Below are 18,221 nucleotides of genomic sequence, written 5' to 3' on the forward strand. Positions count from 1 at the left end.
AGAAGTTTAAAATGCAATAGAGGAATATGACAAGGACTCATAAAATTTCAGAATACCACAAAGAGCCACAAACTGCCACATATGTTACTGACAATACAGACACGGAATAGTATCGAGTTACCAACAAGAAGGCATCGGAGAAGACAAATAGCTGTAGTGGTGCCTTAACTTTGCCTCTTTAACTGCAATCACTCAAAGCAACATGCGGAAAAAAATCAAAAACAGAACTAGGCACTGTTTTTTAAACTTGTAAAAGATGTAATGTTCTTAAAGTTACATAAAATGGCTTCAATGGCACTCTAATTATCTTAAGTCTTGGGTTACAATTTAGAGGTCCCTTGGATAGTATTAACGGGCATAAAATAAAATCATTATGCAGCAATTGTACCAGAAATTATGCAAAGACTGACAATAGCAGGCAGCCACTCATACTTTACAGCTTCTGCTTGTACCATGCAATGAGTTGATATTTACGAAACAACGTTATTGCTAGGAAAGTGAAAAAACAGTTGTTCCAGTTTAAATAAAACAAACTGAAGTAAATATTATACTTTCTAACATCGGGAAGAAACTGAAAAAGGATTCCACACTCACTGAAGGGAGAGTTGTCCTTCTTTGTTCCACCGACTTTGCCATTCCTATCGATCTTGAGAAAGTATTTGGTGAAAGAGAACAGCTTCCTCCACCGCACATCTCCTTCCAGGTATTTGTAGCTGCGCACATGCCTTCCCAGGCTGTACGAAGAGCTTGTGATATTTGGAGACAGCATATCTCTGCTGATGTCATTGCAGGCAACAGACGAAGAACAGACCAGGAAGAGGAGAAAGACATAAGCCAGGTGTGTAAAGGCTGAGGCACCCTTTGTCAGTATCCATTTCCACATTGTACTGAAGCTCTTGGCACTAGAAAAAGTCTCATAAAAAGAAACATACTGGAACACCAAGGACACTTATGCGGCAGGTTGAGAGTTTGTTGCTGGTCTTCTCTGTTTGACCTCTGTTATCCTTTGAATGAAGTTCATCAATATCCATGTTTCAGGTGATAAATCATATCCAATGTTGGATTTCTTTTACTTCCTTTCACGTTTTGCAGAATTACTGTGCTCCTCAAATATCCCTTTGATGCTTTTATTTTTATTTCATTAGTCATGTAAGAATAGTTTCTGTGAATGTCCTTTTCTGAGTATTGGTTGATAATGTAACTCCAGAAAGGTGTGCAGAGTCCTGAAGTGACTTCACTTTCCCTTGACTACGACACACAAAGCTAGTTCAAATCTGCTGAGGATACCGGACAGCTCAAGGGAAGCTGGTAGCTTTAAACAAGACAGAAGTGTTTTGCTTTATGGTTAAACAGGTCAAAAACCAGTGAAAAATGTCAGTGATTACCACACTGAGCTGGGATGTGCTTACCACAGTGGTGCGTCAGCCAGTTATGGATCAGGCAGCAGTGGACATCTGAAACCATGCACTGGAAGAAAATTCTTCTGAGGGAACTATGCAGATCACTGATTGTAAGCCTTCTGGAGCTTTCAGTCTTGCTAATTGCCGTTACTGTTCCTCTTCCCTCTGACAGCCGGCCACCAGCATGGGTTGTATAATCATGCTTTACTAATCTCACTCTCTTCCGGGCTGAACCCAACTCCCTCTAGGGAGCCCCTTTGGACTTTCCAGCGTGGGTTTTTTTGGCAGCGAAATACTTGAGAGCCACCTGGAGCTTGCTGCTTTCTGACTGTTCCTGTGAAGGAGACCAGTCGCAGAGTCCTGCAAACCAGATTATATACTGGTCAGGAAGAGCAGATAGATACAATTAATTTCTATTTTAACCTTTGCCAACTTTGAAGGAAGCCCTAATTTAATAAATCATTTGTACTTAGCTTCCGTAGAGGAAACGCTCGCACTTCTAGTCACTGCCTTTTATCCCTTCTTTAAACCACATAAGGTATTCTATTTTAGAGCTTCTTTATGTTTACAGGATTAAGTAAAGCTTGATGAACAGATTGTAACTGTTAACATGAGTCATACATTGAGTACATTCTCCCTTCGGAGCTCATGCACTTTGTACCATTACAAATGTTTTGATCTTAAACATACGATTCTGTATTTAAACACAGTACGGCCAGAACACGCAGAAAAATATGTTCCCAATCACTTTATTATGCTGCCTATATTAAAAATCATAGTACACCTTTATGAGTCATTCAAAAGTTGTTGACTTCTCCCTGTCTTTCAAGCACATCTACTACACCAGTAATGCAGCATCCCTCAGCGTCCTCATGCATTGTATTATGGAGTCACCTCAGGATTAAATTGAGAAAGCCTGAGAAAAGTTCCAGAGCAAAGATGCACTATGTAACAGAATTCAATCTCTCCCAATAGATTCAAGCTACTAACATAAACGTATGAATGCAGATTATATCTCTGTAATGAGGCCCGATTCATACTCAGTTACTTCAAAGGTCTGAAATTCTACCTCCTTCCTAGTGGCAACAATCAGATCTTAATAGACTCCATTATTAATTGTTTTGCTGCCCTCTTTGAAAAAAGAATTGTCCTCAATATAAAGTTTCAAAGTTAGGGGTTGCATTTGAATTTTCTTATTTTACCTCAAAATACCATACATTTTTATTGATGAATGTTCAGAAAGAGTCACTATAAAAAATGTTAGTGCGTTCGATCAGGTAATGATTAAGACTTAATTCCTGTATTTCTCAGCCTTTTATAAGTATGCATATGTATGTAAGTATACATTATCTATGATCTGATTTTAGTGAGGGCTAGATCTTTTATTGCTTTTTATGTGTTCTGATTAAATGGGGAAGGTTGTTTCAATTCAGGGCAGAGGTGGCTGCTCTCCCTTTAATGAAGGAGTCATAGGAGACAGAAAAGGAGCCTGAAAGCTCCAGCAGGGAGGCCTTGGAATCTGTCATTCTGCTATCAAAGTTCAGACAATAACATTCTTCACTAAACCACATTGATAGAAATTAAGTTTCTGTGAACTAGCAGACGTCTCCCACCTTGACCACTAAGCAAGACACTAAGCCATTCAGCTTTGAAATTACATAACTGAGAACTGCATCCCAGTATGGCCCTTTCATGGATTTCCCAAACCTTTTAATAATGCTCACAGTTTTGACCTAAGTCACCATGAATGTATATAATAGTGCCAAACTCTATGTTACATACAGTAAAGGCATACCTTGGATGTTCTTTCTGGTTATATGTATAAGCTTCTTCTTTCCAATTGATATACTAAATATTAAAATAAATGTTAAGTTAACTTTATAGAGAAGGGAAGTCAGTGTTCATGTACCACAGATGCTTGTCCATTGTTCACAGAGGTAGGATTGACAGAAATCCTGCTTTTAGTACTGTAAAAGCTTTGCGCAGCAATGTATTTAAAAGAAAGTCAAATTGTGAAGCTTATGCTATGAACCGTTTTCACTGACAATGGTACAACAACTCTCCCTTCTGGTCATGAGTTCCACACCAGTGGAATACTCACTGCTTTTGTAGCAGTGTATAAATTATTCTATTGTCATATCATAGAATTTTGCATTTGATCTTTAGGTGTCAGGACACCTACACAGCTGGATGTGCATTACTTTCCTGATGCAAAAATATTAATAGTGTATATATCAGATTTTACTTAGAAGCATCCAGAAGAAGCTGTGTTGGCAGTTACACCAGGTAGTAATGATAGCATGATATACCGTTAATGCAAAGTTTCATTCATTTCCCTTTTGCCACATAACCACCATTCAAAATGCTGCGTATTATCCTGGATTTGCTATGGAGAGTATAATGCAAAGTTTGACTTAAGAGGCTAAGGAATTATTGTTCTATTATAGTGAGAAGCATTTCCATGATTTCTAAATTGGCCAAATGTTTCTTTTTCAGAGGGAAGGTTTGAAGGGAGAATGAAGCCTATAGTATTATACTGAGACAAAGACAAGTGGGCTCAAGAACTGTCAAACTTTTATAGGGTGATATGAGTGAATTTGAATCAGAAATTGGATAATAGCAAATCTTGTTTTGTAGCAGCTACCAACTTAAACCAATTGACCAATTGCTATTTGCATTCATAGTAAGTGCTTGAAAATTTAGGGAATTTAGAGAATACTTTACTAAAACCTTGCACTTCCTTGATTCAAAGGCATTAATGCTGTCTTTATGTCAAAGATTTGCTTCATTTCAGAACTGGATTCAAATTTGGCCTGGTGTCAATCATCAAAAGAAAAAAAATAAACAATAACTTAGACAAAGTGCCAAGTGGAGATTAATTTTAAACCAATATTCTTAAATACAAGGTGAAAAGTGAATCAGCTCAACTAATTAGGAATTATAATTCTATATAGTATAGAGCAAATGCTGATTTTGTTCTCAGTAAATAATGAAAATGGATTCATCTGAAAAAAAACTGTTCAATTCCAAAGTATCACTAAATGTAAAATTAAAGGTTGCTGTATTGGTTGACCTGTTGTGCATTTGACACTGGTACTGAAGCCATTGCATAGAAAGTTTAAAACAAATTCTCTGGTTTGAAATTCATCAGATGCAGATGTTGTACAATGCACACCCTGTAATTAATTATAGCTCAAAATGAAAGTGATAGATTTTCTCCACAGATTCTAGTTTGGATCGACAACATCTTATCTCAGCAAAACCCTATTCCAAGCTTAAAGCCATATTGTAGCATTCTGCAGCACTTTAACTGTATAGGAGCCCAGCTGTTTTGCTGGAATTTCATGGCAAATTAATTACACATGTATTAGTATCCAAATACACTTCAAAAACTCAGCATCAGTAAAGTAACAGAACATTTCTAAACGATGACAGCAGAGAATCCTAACAACATTGCTTTTTGGAACCATCTAAATTGTCTTTATTTGTGAAGGTCTTAATTTGAAAGAAGGGGCTTAACTTAATATTCTTCATATCAGTATTAAAAGGGTTTTAAGTGAAATATATGTTTGGAGATTCAAAAGTATATTTCAAGTAATTAAATGTTGTTTCTAATATTTTGCTTCCTCGGTAATTTTAATTGATTTTATTCCCTTTTTTTGATCACTTTTGCTTCCTCAATGTCACAATCAAGGGAGGGAGGAAGCCTCTTGACAAGATTCCAAAATGTTTTTTGGTAAAATAGCAACTGGAAAGTGCAGGATAGCAAACAGAATCATCTCAGCTTCTGAGCTTTCCTTCTTTCTCTGAGGAACCACTTTCCTAGTTCTCCATTTCAGAAACTTTTTACATGTACCTTCCTTTCAAATCCATACAGCTACATGTCTTTAAATCGTGTGGTCTGGATTATTGACTTAAAGATATGTGTTCAAATCCCACCACGGATCTTAGGGAATTTACATTAAAATTATTATTAAGCAAATCTGTAACTAAAAAACCCAGCAGTAATGGTAACTATGGGCCAAATATTGCTGCCTGTTGTTGGTGGTTCCCAATATTTCCTGCATTCAGCCATTCAAACTGGGAAAGTCAGAGACTTCTGTTCTGTCCTGTCAAACACAATAGTCCAAGACTTAATACGGATTTGGAAAACCAAATCCATCAGTCTGACTCACTGCTGGATTCCCCATTGAGACTAGTGACAAAGCCTAAACTTGCCGAGGTTAAAAATCAATACCCTGACGAATCACTGCTTGTATCAAGTAAGATGTGGCATAGGCTCCAAAACCCCAGTGATTTCAGTGGAATTTATTGGGTATGTATTTAGGAGACAAAAAGGAAGCCAAGATAATCCTTAAAATTATTTTGCTTTAGTTTAATGTTTTCAATGATTTCTAAACATTTTTATGTTTCTAATTTTCTTTATTGCTTTTATTGTTAAAATATTAATATGTTTTAAAAATATTTATTTCAAAATTGATTGATTTTAAATCTGATTACTAGAGTTAAATGAATACTTTTAAAATGACTTAAAGTTTTCACAGGTGGAAAAGCCCCACCAGCTTCACTTGCTTTCAGGGGTGATCCTGGTTGCTGTGTGAACTATGACACTGGATTCTAGTGAGATAAAGCTGCACATGGCACAGAAAAATGTGGGTCCATGGGTAGCAATCGTAGGCAGCTGGCTTGTTCCAGCAAGATCCAGCCCTCTGAAACCACCGGATTGTTGTAAAAACCCATCACTCACTTTCTTCAGTGAGGGAAATATCTGTGATTGGATAATGTATTTTTCTCATTTCTGGTTGCTTTTTAATGTTGGCAGTTGTGTTAAGTAGACAAATTGAAACGAGGAGTTCAGTTTCTGTTTAGTCCTTAGCACAAAATAAATACATTCATTTAGGAGTAATGCTTTATTAGAGAGGTTTTGTGGTCTATTGTGTTGTACGTTACTTTTTAGTTGGTGGCACTCCTCTCACTTTGTGCTGAAGAACAAAGGAAACTTCCTTTATTTTCTCATTACGATCTGTCTTCTTTAGCTATTGTTAGGTTATATGCAATTCTCCCACTGATCACATGTGAGAATGAACAGAGATTTTCTTTCCCCAAATTTTCCTTTCAATCTGTTAGTCCCTTCATATAAAGGTAGTTTGCTGGGAAAGAAGTGAGAACACGTAACGTGCTTTTTGAGAGGGAGGATGAGAAGGAAAGTTAGGACCTGAGTGTAAATAAATTGCACTGTTATTTTGGCTGCTTAAACATCTGCATAGGCAAAGAACTGGAACTGGTACCTCACTCAATCCATTCCTCGTGGAAGGCTACAATAAAATGGCTGCTGCAAAGTGGCAGAAGAAAATACATTTGAAAAAGAAAGCAGTAATGACATTATTCCTGTAATCTGAATTAGGCCAACTTTCCCATTTGTTGTAATTAAGTGAAATAGCAATTTGGTTGCAAACTACTCCAAGTCACATGTCACAATTGCTTATAATCTTATAAACACTTTTAGGTAAATAGAGTAAGTCAGGATAAAGCAGTGATTCTATTTGTCATAATATACAGGCAGTAAAATGAAAATTACCTTGTGTGCTCCTCTTCATCTTCTTCAATGCAACAGCACAGCCTTGAGGACAAAGACTTGGATTAAAATTCATGATTTTTTTGGGCAGCAGTGATCCCTGCTCTCCTATAGTGCGCCAGAGGGCTGAATATCTCTGACTCTATATACTTCTGAGACATGGACCATCTACAGTAGGCACCTCAGGGTGCAGGAAAGATATCACCAATGCTACCTCCACAAAATGCTCCAAATTCATTGGATGGACAAGTGAACCAATGACAGTATCCTTTCTCAGACTAACATCCCAAGCACCGAAGCCGTAATCACAATCAGTCCACTCCACTCCACTCAGCAAGCATATCACTCACATGCACAACAAAGACTTCTGGAGGAGACATTCTGAACTCTGTCACAGGAAAGGATTGCCAGGCCAACAGAGGAAAAGATTTAAGTATGTGTTACTAGCCAACTGGGAAGAAAATGCAATCTCCCCATTGACTCCCGGGAATCCTTTCCCCATGATTGCTGAAAGTGGAGAAGGTACATTTGGGATGGTATTGAGAGCCCAAAGTTCTTGCATTGAGAGCACATAGAAACCCTGCGTAAATGGCAGAAGGAGTGGCATGACCTGAAAAATTGCCCATCAAGCAGCTCTTGCCCCATTGTGGAAAATTCTGCAGTTTCCACATTGCCCTCATCAGTCACCTCAGAACCCACAAAACCAGACTCGATGCAAGTCATCCTCTATCCCGAAGGACTGACTAAAAAGAATAAATAAAAATGAAAATGTTCCACAAATCAAAATCTCATTTATTCTATTTACAGGTGAGGCCATGAAAAGCACTTTGTACAAAATGGAACTCAAAAATCAAGGAAGAAATGACATCAAATCTGGCATTTATTATTGTGTTTTGACTTGAATACTTCTTTCAATTTTAACTTTGACAGAGGGCAAACATCTGGATCTCTTGGTTCCATGAAAAATAACTTGCCTACCTCACTCAGTTTTTATCTTTCACTACTGATATTTTTAACTATTTTCACCAGCTTTCAGAGCAGTAAATCTTCAGACATTTTCCACTACTTACAGGATAATAAAAGGACAAGTGAATTGCATATGCTTTAGTGTACAGGCCATTTGGTGGAACATTTTTTTGTCAGCATACATACATACTCCATCTAATTCATTTCAGTCTATTTCAACATATCTGTTTAATCCTTTCTCCCTCATTTAGTTGTCCGGATTCCCCTTAAAAACTTCCATACTATTTAGCTCAATTACTTTACGTGGCGGTGAATTCCCAATTCTCACACTCTCTGACTCAGAAATTTCTTCTAAAATTTTTACTGATGTTATTAGTGACTAGCATATATTTATGGCCCTTAATCTGAGGTTATGTCAGTGAAGGGTTCACTTCTATCTGCACAAACAATTTAATTATGTGTTTATTTCTGCAACATACTTCTACAATATTTGTTTTCTTGATGAATATGAGTGTTGATGTGTCATGGTGGGTGCAGTGTTACAAACAGTCTATGACAGGACTATGATGCAGCTGGAGCTGAAATTGTAACAAAATGCAAAGCTGGTTAATGTGGATTTTAAGAAAATACTTATGGTATGCATTATACTAATGTGATGCTACATGTCTCTGCCTTCAGTGTGTAGGCTGATTGATTTAAAGCCACCAAATGTCTTGAAGGTTAGGGAGGGCAAATTCAGACGTGAGGACTCCCAAACTCAAGCTTTTCAGGGAATTGAGGGCCATGTGGAACTGGTCCAGAAGAAAAGTTGAACCCTGGGGCAGATCAGCTATGATGATGTTGAATGGATTGAAGGTGCAGGTGAGCCACTCCTGCTCCTATTTTCTTGTGTTCTTATGTTGTATTGTATTCCCTCTTCAAGGTTCCCACATGGGGAAAGTGTACAATTGATATACAGATGCACCTGGTATTATAATATTTATGAATATTTTTAATGGATTGAAAAATTCAGCCTACAGAATTATTTTTAACTTGCCTTCTTAAGGTTTATTAATAAAGCTATAAATAGGAATCTATTGTCCATTCTATTCCATGTGAAATCATAAAATATATCTGCTTACTAGTCACTTGCATAAAGTGACCAGTTCCATACAGTTAATTGTTCTTTTATTTAAAATTAAATTAAAAAAAAATCTTTTATGTATCTGTCAAGTATTTTGGGCCTTAGATTATTCTTGGTTAGAGGGGAGACTGATTGCATTATCAGTGGGTGATGAAGGAGGAGGGTGATTCAAGTGTTAAATCCCATTCTCATGGGAATTGTGCCTTTGGCGACCTTATTAGGTCAAATAGTTCTCTCAGCATAGGGTTAACCCATATGCAAAATACGCCTGGCCTGACTTTAAAAAATATTGAAGTTTTCAGATGAAACGTAAGCAAATCAAATTTCCTAGTACTCCGCTAAAACTGAACGCAGAATGATGCTTTCCTTTGCATCCAAGAACTCCGGGGAACTTAGCCAATTTGACAAGTTGAATCAAAGACTCAAGTGTTTGCGACTAAATATAAGAAAATGAGGCTGAGTTTCAGAAAACCAGAAATGTCTAAGAATGTTTTGTATTTCACTGGGGGAATATCTCTATGATAGTTGACAAGTTCTATGGTTCTTGTCTTCTGAAAGCTTTATGCTATTACTGCTGAATATTTTCTTCCTTTACTACTGTGTACCTTTGCTCTCTCCCTCTCTTTTTAAGCAGCCTTTGTTCATTGTGTTGAGAGCTCACAAAAGAAACTGCAAATCTACCCTTTTGTGCAGACGGTTGGATACCATGTCAAAGTGTTCGGTTAAGCCAAATGGAACTTGCATCACTTTAGCCATTGGTTGGTTCTCCAGTTGTGGTTTGAGACTTATCTGAGTAACTTGAGAGTTCTGTTCAATTTCCCTTCACTTGCTTTCACAGACCAGTACTTTTTATTTCACCTCATCTGTCTGCTATCATGTTAACAAGCTGAAGTGAATCTCTGCAGTGTATTGACAACATAATAAAACAGGATTTGGATTTCATCCTGTGAAGAATGACTCACTTCTTGGGTTTTAAAATTCTAGCTAGGTGCTTTCATCTGCTTCAGTGATCAAAACAGCTGACATAGCAGATGCCTGAATGAGAAACAAAAAGGTAACTTAGTTTCACTGCCCAAATAAAAGGCTTCTCCTCTGTATCTGTCTGCTTACAGCTACCTAGTGTAAAGGGAAGAGGGCAATGAGTGCAAGCTTTTCATTAAAGGTGCGCAGGTACATGTGAGGGGGTGGGGATCGTGGTAGGTTGATGGAAGGAAGAACCTATATCACATAAAAGTAATAATTTCCTCTCCAAATCTGGAGAGGAATGACCCATGGAAGTGGCAAGAAAGATAGAGAGCGATAGTGATGTATAACTCATAAATTACTGCTTTTGCACTTAGTGCTGAAAAAAATAAAAAAAAGTTCATGTTTATTTGAAAATTAATTGAAACTATAAATTATTATTGCTGTATGAAATTACATTGAACACGATGAGATAACTTAATTTCCCTCTTCTCTAGTGAAGAGAATGCTGGTATGCTAGTTACTCTCTGGTATTTTGTCATTGTAACCATGTTTTAGCCTGGACAATGAAGGCTGGCATAACATCTATCTGTGGGGACATCATGGTTTATCTCAGCCCACTTCTCACTCAACATCCACTTTACAACATCAATCATCTGATCAAGAGTATAAACTCTGTCTGAGGCCATGTGTAGCTCCTCAGTCTTTGGTGAGATTAACGAATTTAAGACAAGACCAATGAACTTAACCTAATGGAATTATATTTACACAGATCAATTAATATTAGGTAAACCTTTCTATCAGTTAGAAGTTTTCATTGTAAATGAATAATGCAATAAATTATCTTCAGCGCTATTCCTCAACCAAAATAATGTTATTTTCTGTTTTTGTATTCAAATTGGCTGCCTTGAGTCCTGCATTCCATGGATTTCATAGAGTTGAAGTAAGGGCTCATGGGTCTGAAGGAAATATAATAGCAAGAGAAACAAAGGACTGCAGATGCTAGAATCTAGATGAAAAACACTGTGATGCTGGAGGAACTCAGCAGGCCAGGCAGCATCTGTGGAGAAAGGCAGGGGGGTCAACGTTTTGGGTCAGGACCCTTCTTCAGTACTTAAGATAGGAAACAGAGAAGCCCAGTGTAGAGGAGGGAAAAGCAGAGCAGTGATAGGTGGACAAAAGAGGGGAGGCGGGGTGGGCACAAAGTGGTGATAGGAGGGGACAGCAGATTCACTGGGGGATGGGTCAAATGTAAGGAGAGAAAAAAAGGGGGTAGAAAAAAGTGAAATAGGCTAGGAAAGGGAAGAAGTATGGTTGGGGGGGTGTGGGGAAGGGGTGTGGGGATGACTTAAAGTGGGAGAATTCACTGTTCATGCCATTAGGCTGCAAGGTTCCAAGATGGAAAATGAGGTGTTTTTTCCTCCAGTTTGTGCTTGGAATTCTCCTGACAGTGGAGGAGGCCGAGGACTAACATTATCTGTGATAGTGTGGGAGGGACAGTTGAAGTGACTGGCAACGGGGAGATGCAGATTGCGGTTACTAGAAGGAGGGACAAACTGGTTACCTGCAAACTGTACCAAGTGGGAGGCCTCAGGGACTAGTGAGACAATCACAGATTTTTGTTTACAATCTGTGTTAATGACAGATAAAGGGGCTAAGCATAGTCTAGCAAGTCTGCTGATACTACAGTGATAGGTTAGAGGATACAAAAGGTCTACAAAAGAATATCGTCAGGTAAAGTGAGTGGGCAAATAATAACTGACGGAATAAAGAAGGGGAAATGTGAGGTTGTCCATTTTGGGAGGAAGAAAAGAAATGCTTGGTATTAGTTGAATGCTGTGAGACTATTATATAAATCAGAATCAGAATCAGATTTATTATCACTGACCTATGACGTGAAATTTGTTGGTTTGTGGCAGCAGTATAGTGCAAAGATATAAAAATTTAAATTACAAAAATAAATAAATAGTGCAAAGGAATGATGAAGAATAGTTCATGGGTTCATGGATCATTCAAAAATCTGATGGCGAAGGGGAAGAAGCTGTTCCTGAATCACTAAGTTTGGGTCTTCAGGTTCCAGTACCTCCTCCTTGATGGTAATAACAAGAAGAGGGCATGGCCCGGATGGTGAGGGTCCTTAATGATAGATGCTGCCTTCTTGAGGCACCACCTTTGAAGATGTCATCGATGATGGGGAGGGTTGTGCCCATGATGGAGCTGGCTGAGTCTAATACCCGCTGCAGCCTCTTGAGATCCTGTGCATTGGAGCCTCCATACCAGGCTGTGATGCAACCAGTCAGGATGTTCTCCACCATACATCTATAGAAATTTATAGGAGTCTTTGGTGACATAACAAATCTCCTCAAACTCCAAATGAAGTAAACCCACTGGCATGCCTTCTTTGTGATTGCATCAATGTGTTGGGCCCAGGAAGATCCTCCGAAATGTTGACACCCAGGAGCTTAATGCTGCTCACCCTTTCCACTGCTGACCCCTCAATAAGGGCTGGTGTGTGTTCTCCCAGCTTCTCCTTCCTGAAGTCCACAATCAGTTCCTTGGGCTTGTTGATGCTGAGTGCAAGGTTGTTGATGCAACACCACTCAACCAGCCAATCTATCTCACTCCTGTACACCTCCTCATTGCCACCTGAGATTCTGCCATCAACTGTGGTGTCATCGGCGAATTTATAAATGGTGTTTGAGCTGTGTTTAGCCACACAGTCATGAGTGTAGAGACTGTTCATGTTCATATGTTGATGTTCAGAGAGATCTGGGTGTCCTCACACATGTAACACAGAAAGTTAGCATGCAGGTGATGCAAGCAATTAAGGCAAATGGAATGTTGGCCAGTATTGCAAGGGAGATACAATGGCAGGAAGGTTTGCTGTAGCAATACACAGCTTTGTTGAGACCATATCTGGAGTATGGAGTATGGTTTTAGTCTCCTTATTTAAGGAAGAATATACATCCATCAAAGCCAATGTATTTATTCCTGGGATGGAGGGCTTGTCCTCTGAAGAAAAATTGAGCTTGATGTGTCGACACTCTTTGGAGTTTAGAAGAATGAGAAGTAATCTCTTCAAATATATGTAAAATTCTGAGCAAGTTTGCTAGATCGGTTGCTGGGATATTTCCCTTGGTAGGGAATAAATGCTCAGGTTGGAAATGACGATAGAAGGAATTTCTTCTCTTAGGAGGCTGTGGAATCCTCTGCCTAGAGAGCTATGATTGCTGATTTATTAAGCATATTCAAAGATGCGATGGATAGATGTTTGGACTACAGGGGAATCAAAACTTATGGGGATTTTGCAGGAAAATGAAGTTGACACGAAAGATCATATCAACCTTACATTCTTATTTATCAGAGACTGCAGTTCAATTACTTCATCAGCTGTAAAGGCATGCCCTGTAGGTCTTTCTACTCTGCATTTCACAACTCTCACATTCTTTTGTGTATGTTCTTTCGTCCATGTTCTCACTCTCTACCTACTCTCATTTACTGATTGGCCAGATAACCTTATTTACAGCTTATCCCCAGTTTACAGTTTATGGTCACCCCAGTTTTACCCTATCAGAGACATCCCTCTCCCCAGCCTCCCTGCAGCTTTAAAGTTCCAGCATCTGAAGTGCTGATGCAGGATTTCGACCCAAAACATTGACAATGACTTTCCTCCCACAGATGCCACTTGACCTGCTGAATTCCTCCAGAAGATTGTTTGTTGCTCCCTGCAGCTTAGCAAGCTTCTTTTGTCTCTCTCTCTCAGTTCTGATGAAGGGTCTTTGACTTGAAACATTGACTCCATTTCTTTTCCCTCAGATGCGGTCTGTCATGCTGACTATTTCCAGCATTTTCTGTTTTTATTTTAGATTTACAGCATCTGAAGTTTCTGTTTTGATTTTTGGTTCTTGCATATCATTGCATAAGCTCAGCATTTTTGATAGGCAGATAACAGAAGTCAAATGCATAAAAAATGTCTTCCCCATGTTCCCATATGAAAGTGGTGTAGGTCTCCTGCATAGAGACATTTTAGCCTCAATAGTATTGCTAGCCCGGTGTCTTTCAGCTTTCTAATGGAGTCATGGAATCATAGAGTTGTACAGCACAGTCCATCTCATCCACACTGACCATGATGCCTATCTACATGATTCCCATTCTCCCATATTAGACCCAGATCCCTCTGCACCTTTCCTATCCAAGCACCCGCCGAAATGCCTTTGAACAATTGTATCTGCCTCTACTAGTTCCTCTGGCAGCTCATTCCACACAACCACCACCATTTGCGTGAAAAACTTGTCCCTCAGATTTCCATTAGATCTCTCCCCTTTCAACTGAAACCTGTGCCCTCAGTTTTGGACTCCCCCACCCTAGGAAAAAATTCTGACAATCTACCCTATCTGTGCCCCCCATAATTTTATAAACCTCCATAAGGTCACCCGTCAGCTTCCTACATTCCAGTGAGAATAAACCCAGCTTATCCAATCTCTCCTTAAAAATAAAGCCCTCCATTCTGGGTATCATCCTGGTGAGTCTCTTCTGCACTCTTTCTAATGCTACCACATCCTTCCTGTAGTGTGGCAACCAGAACCCCAAGTGCAGCCAGACCAATGTTTTGTACAGCTGCAACATGACATCCTAATTCCTAAACTCAGTACCTCAGCCTATGAAGGCAAGTATACTAAATGCCTTTTTTTTGACTACCCCATCCACCTGTGTTGCCATTTTCTGGGAGCTATGGACTTGCAGCTCAAAGTCCCTCTGTACATCAACACTCCTGAAATTCCTGACATTTATTGTAAATGTCCTGTTAGTGTGTGACATCCCACAATGCATTACCTCACACCTGCTGTATTGAACTCTGTAAGCTACTGTTCCACCCAACTTTCTAACTGATCTATGTCCCCCTGTGTTCTTTCACAACCTTCTTTGCTATCTACTGCTCTACCAATGTTTATGTCATCGGCAAATTTAATAATCAATCCATGTTTATTCTTATCCAAATCATTTATACGTATGATAAAAAACAATGGTTCCAACACCGATCCCCATGTTGCACCACTGGTTACTGACATACAGTCAGGAAGTACCCTCTGATCATTACCCTCTGCCTCCTATCACCAAGCCAATTTTGGATCCAGTTTACCGACATACCTTAGATCCAATGTGCCCTAGCGTTCTAGACCAGCCTACCATGTGGGACTTTGTCAAAAGCCTTTTTAAAGTCCATGTCTACCGCACTGCCCTTATCAATTTTCTTAGTTACCTCAATTAGTTTTGTGAGATATTTTGGCTCCTTCTAATTAGTCCCTGCCATTCCAACTGAATATAAATCCTGTCCTTTAGAAATGTTTCCAATAATTTTCCTACTATTGATGTATGAGGTCACAAACCTGTAGTCTCTTAGCTTATCTCTGCTGCTCCTTTTGAACAAGAACATTATCTCTCCTCCAGTCTTACTGTACTTCACCTGTGGCTAATGAAGATGCAAAATTCTCAGAGCTCCAGCAATCTCCTCCCTTGCCTCTAACCCTTCATCCCCCCGATATAGACATGCTCCAATATGTCAGCGTATCCCTCCCTTAACTCTCTATCCTCCACATCCTTCTTCCTGGTGAATACTGATGAGAAGTATTTATTTAGGACCCCACTCATATCCCCTGGCTCAAAACATAGATTTCCCTTATGGTGTCTGAGGGAACCTACTCTTTCCCTAGCTATCCTCTTGCTTCTAATATACATAAAATGTTTTGAGATTCATCTTACTCCTGCTTGCCAAGACAATTTCATGACCTTTTTTTGCCCTTCAATTCCTTCCTAAATTTCTTTTCTACATCCTCTATAAATGTCAAAGGAGTCACTTGATACCAAATGCATATTACTGATATATGCTTTCTTCTTATTTCTGATCAAATCTTCAATTTCCTTTGTAAACCAAGGTTCCGTAGTCTTACCATCTTTACTTATCACCATTAGTAGGAAAATCTGAAAAGTTTTCAAAACTTGCAAGTAAGTTGAACATTCCGAGACTTGTTTAAGGGAAATAAAAAGGGAGAGCAAGAAGGAAATACCGAGAATGAAGGGAATTCTTGTCTTTTTCAGCCAGTGTCAGGGGAAAATGAATAGGAGTAGGTGTAAGTGTGAGGAGGAATGGATGGAGCTTGTGATAATAGACCAATGTGGAGGAAGAGTATAGGAGAACAATGAGAAGTTTAAAAGGGAAGAGACAGGTGTAGGGATTGAACTGAGGCAGTGGAGGGGTGGTGGGAAGATAAAATGGTAGTAGAAAATTCAAGGTGTTGGGGAACATAATAAGAATATGGGAAAAGCATGCCAATTGGGTGAAGGATTGGGAAGAATCACTAAGACCAAGCAAGGTACAGCCTGCAGATTTTGGTTACCTCTTTTAAGCACTATGCCATACTATGCTACCTATTACTTTCAGAGGGAGTAAGAAATGTAGCTGGTTAAAAGGGCATGCACAAAGCTCTCCGACCTTCCATCTGATCTTGAGTTACAATGGGCATCTATGGGATGTCAACTATTATAGATCTATTAGTAGTTTTCCTATTGTTTTGTCCATGATGCATGGTTTTATAACATATCCTTGTGATGCTTAATGTATTATTCTCCCAACAAAATGTAACTTATTGGCCTGTCTTGATGGTCAGAAAATTTAGCTGCTCTATATCTTGAGAGAATCTGAAGTCTTATTACTATTATCAGAAATTTGCAGTTTGAAAAATGTTGGTAAATGTTAATACAAAAAAGAAATCCCCAAGAAATAACTGGCTTTCTTCCTTGCAAGTTTTCACACATTGACATGTGGTGCTTCAAGAGCAACAGAGTACAACTCATTTTTCTCATATTTCCTGATGACCTTGAATGAGAACGTTCAATTCTTGAGTCCATGCTGATTTTCAGAGCCATCTTCTCAATGTCATTGCCTAACCTATTTCCCTGTAACCCATTCTCTCTCGCATACCCTTCTACATTAGGAGTAATTTATAGTAATCATTTGACCCAAATATCAGCACATCTTTGAGATGCAGGAGGAAACTGGAGCACCTAAAGAAATCCATGTAGTCACAGTGAAAATGTACAGACTTCACACAGATAGCACCCAAGGTCAGAAATGAACCCAGGTCACTGGAGCTGTAATGCAGCAGCAATATCTGTTGCCCATAGAAAATACATAGATAAAAAAATTAACATAACATTTTACCCCATCCTTTGTTGCTCCTTGGGCTTCCCTTAACCAGAGAATGTGGCCAACACTGAAGGTTGGGTGTTTTGTGTCTTTTGCCAAATTAATTTTGTAGCTGGTTGTGAGGATGTATACAGTATAAGGAGGACATAGTTGACATATCCTCAGACTTTTATTGGTTTTCCTGAGATTTATCTTCAACCTATTACTAACCCTCCAGCACACTGTGGATGAAAATACCAAAGCCGAGTTTGCTGTATTTGATAACAATCCACAAATCATCCATTCAAGGGCGACACACCTGGTGAAGGGCAGTTGCTATATCTTTTACCAAAACTGAATTTATTTTCCCCAGATAGTTACTTTCAGGAGCATTTTATTCCTTAAAATAAATTTACTGTGAACTCCCTTTCAACAGATCAGCACGTTTGTGAAATGAAGATATATGTGAGCTATTCCAGAATGCCAGTTCTCTAATAAAGTAGGAGACAGACTTAAAACTGTCAGGACTAACCTGATTCTAGACATAGCAGGCAGAAGAAATAGACGTGCAATCCTGGTGTTCAATCCAAAAGACATCCGGTTGTAAAGCAGTACTTGAGCTGGGGATGCTGACCTCTCTAAGTCATTGAATACATGCAGCTTAGTGTACAAGGTGTCTTGTGGTGTCTGGTTGGCAACCGGAGGTAGAAGTGTTTTTGATTAACTTTAAGCGATAATGAAAACCATAACAGTTCCCTTACTAAGGCATTAGCTGTTTCTGATGTTTCATATAAAACTACGGAAGTTTGACGGTATTTTACACTCTGAGAGTTAAACACAAATCAATTATAGCTTTCTTTCAGTATGATTTCATCAGACACTATTAGCTTTGTCAGATGTTCTAGAAGTCAAAGGTTCAACATTGCCATGGAAGATGAGGAAACTCAGTGTGCTAATGAGAAAGCAGACTCCATTATTTCTCAATCTATAATGGGTGTTTGGAAGCTATTA

General features: G+C 38.9%; 1 protein-coding gene across 1 annotated transcript in view; it reads right to left on the reverse strand.

Annotated features, from left to right (window-relative positions):
* Positions 1 to 1,617, reverse strand: part of fgf10a (fibroblast growth factor 10a) — a 105,401-nt gene extending 103,784 nt beyond the window's left edge. Inside the window, exon 1 of the mRNA XM_052042722.1 lies at positions 595 to 1,617. Within this exon, the coding sequence (XP_051898682.1) occupies positions 595 to 883 (289 nt within the window). The 5' untranslated portion in view covers positions 884 to 1,617. The remainder of the gene's footprint in view (positions 1 to 594) is intronic.
* Between the last annotated feature and the right edge of the window lie 16,604 nt (positions 1,618 to 18,221).

The sequence above is a fragment of the Pristis pectinata genome, chromosome 2 (genome assembly GCF_009764475.1).
Source record: "Pristis pectinata isolate sPriPec2 chromosome 2, sPriPec2.1.pri, whole genome shotgun sequence".
Taxonomy (NCBI): Eukaryota; Metazoa; Chordata; class Chondrichthyes; order Rhinopristiformes; family Pristidae; genus Pristis; species Pristis pectinata.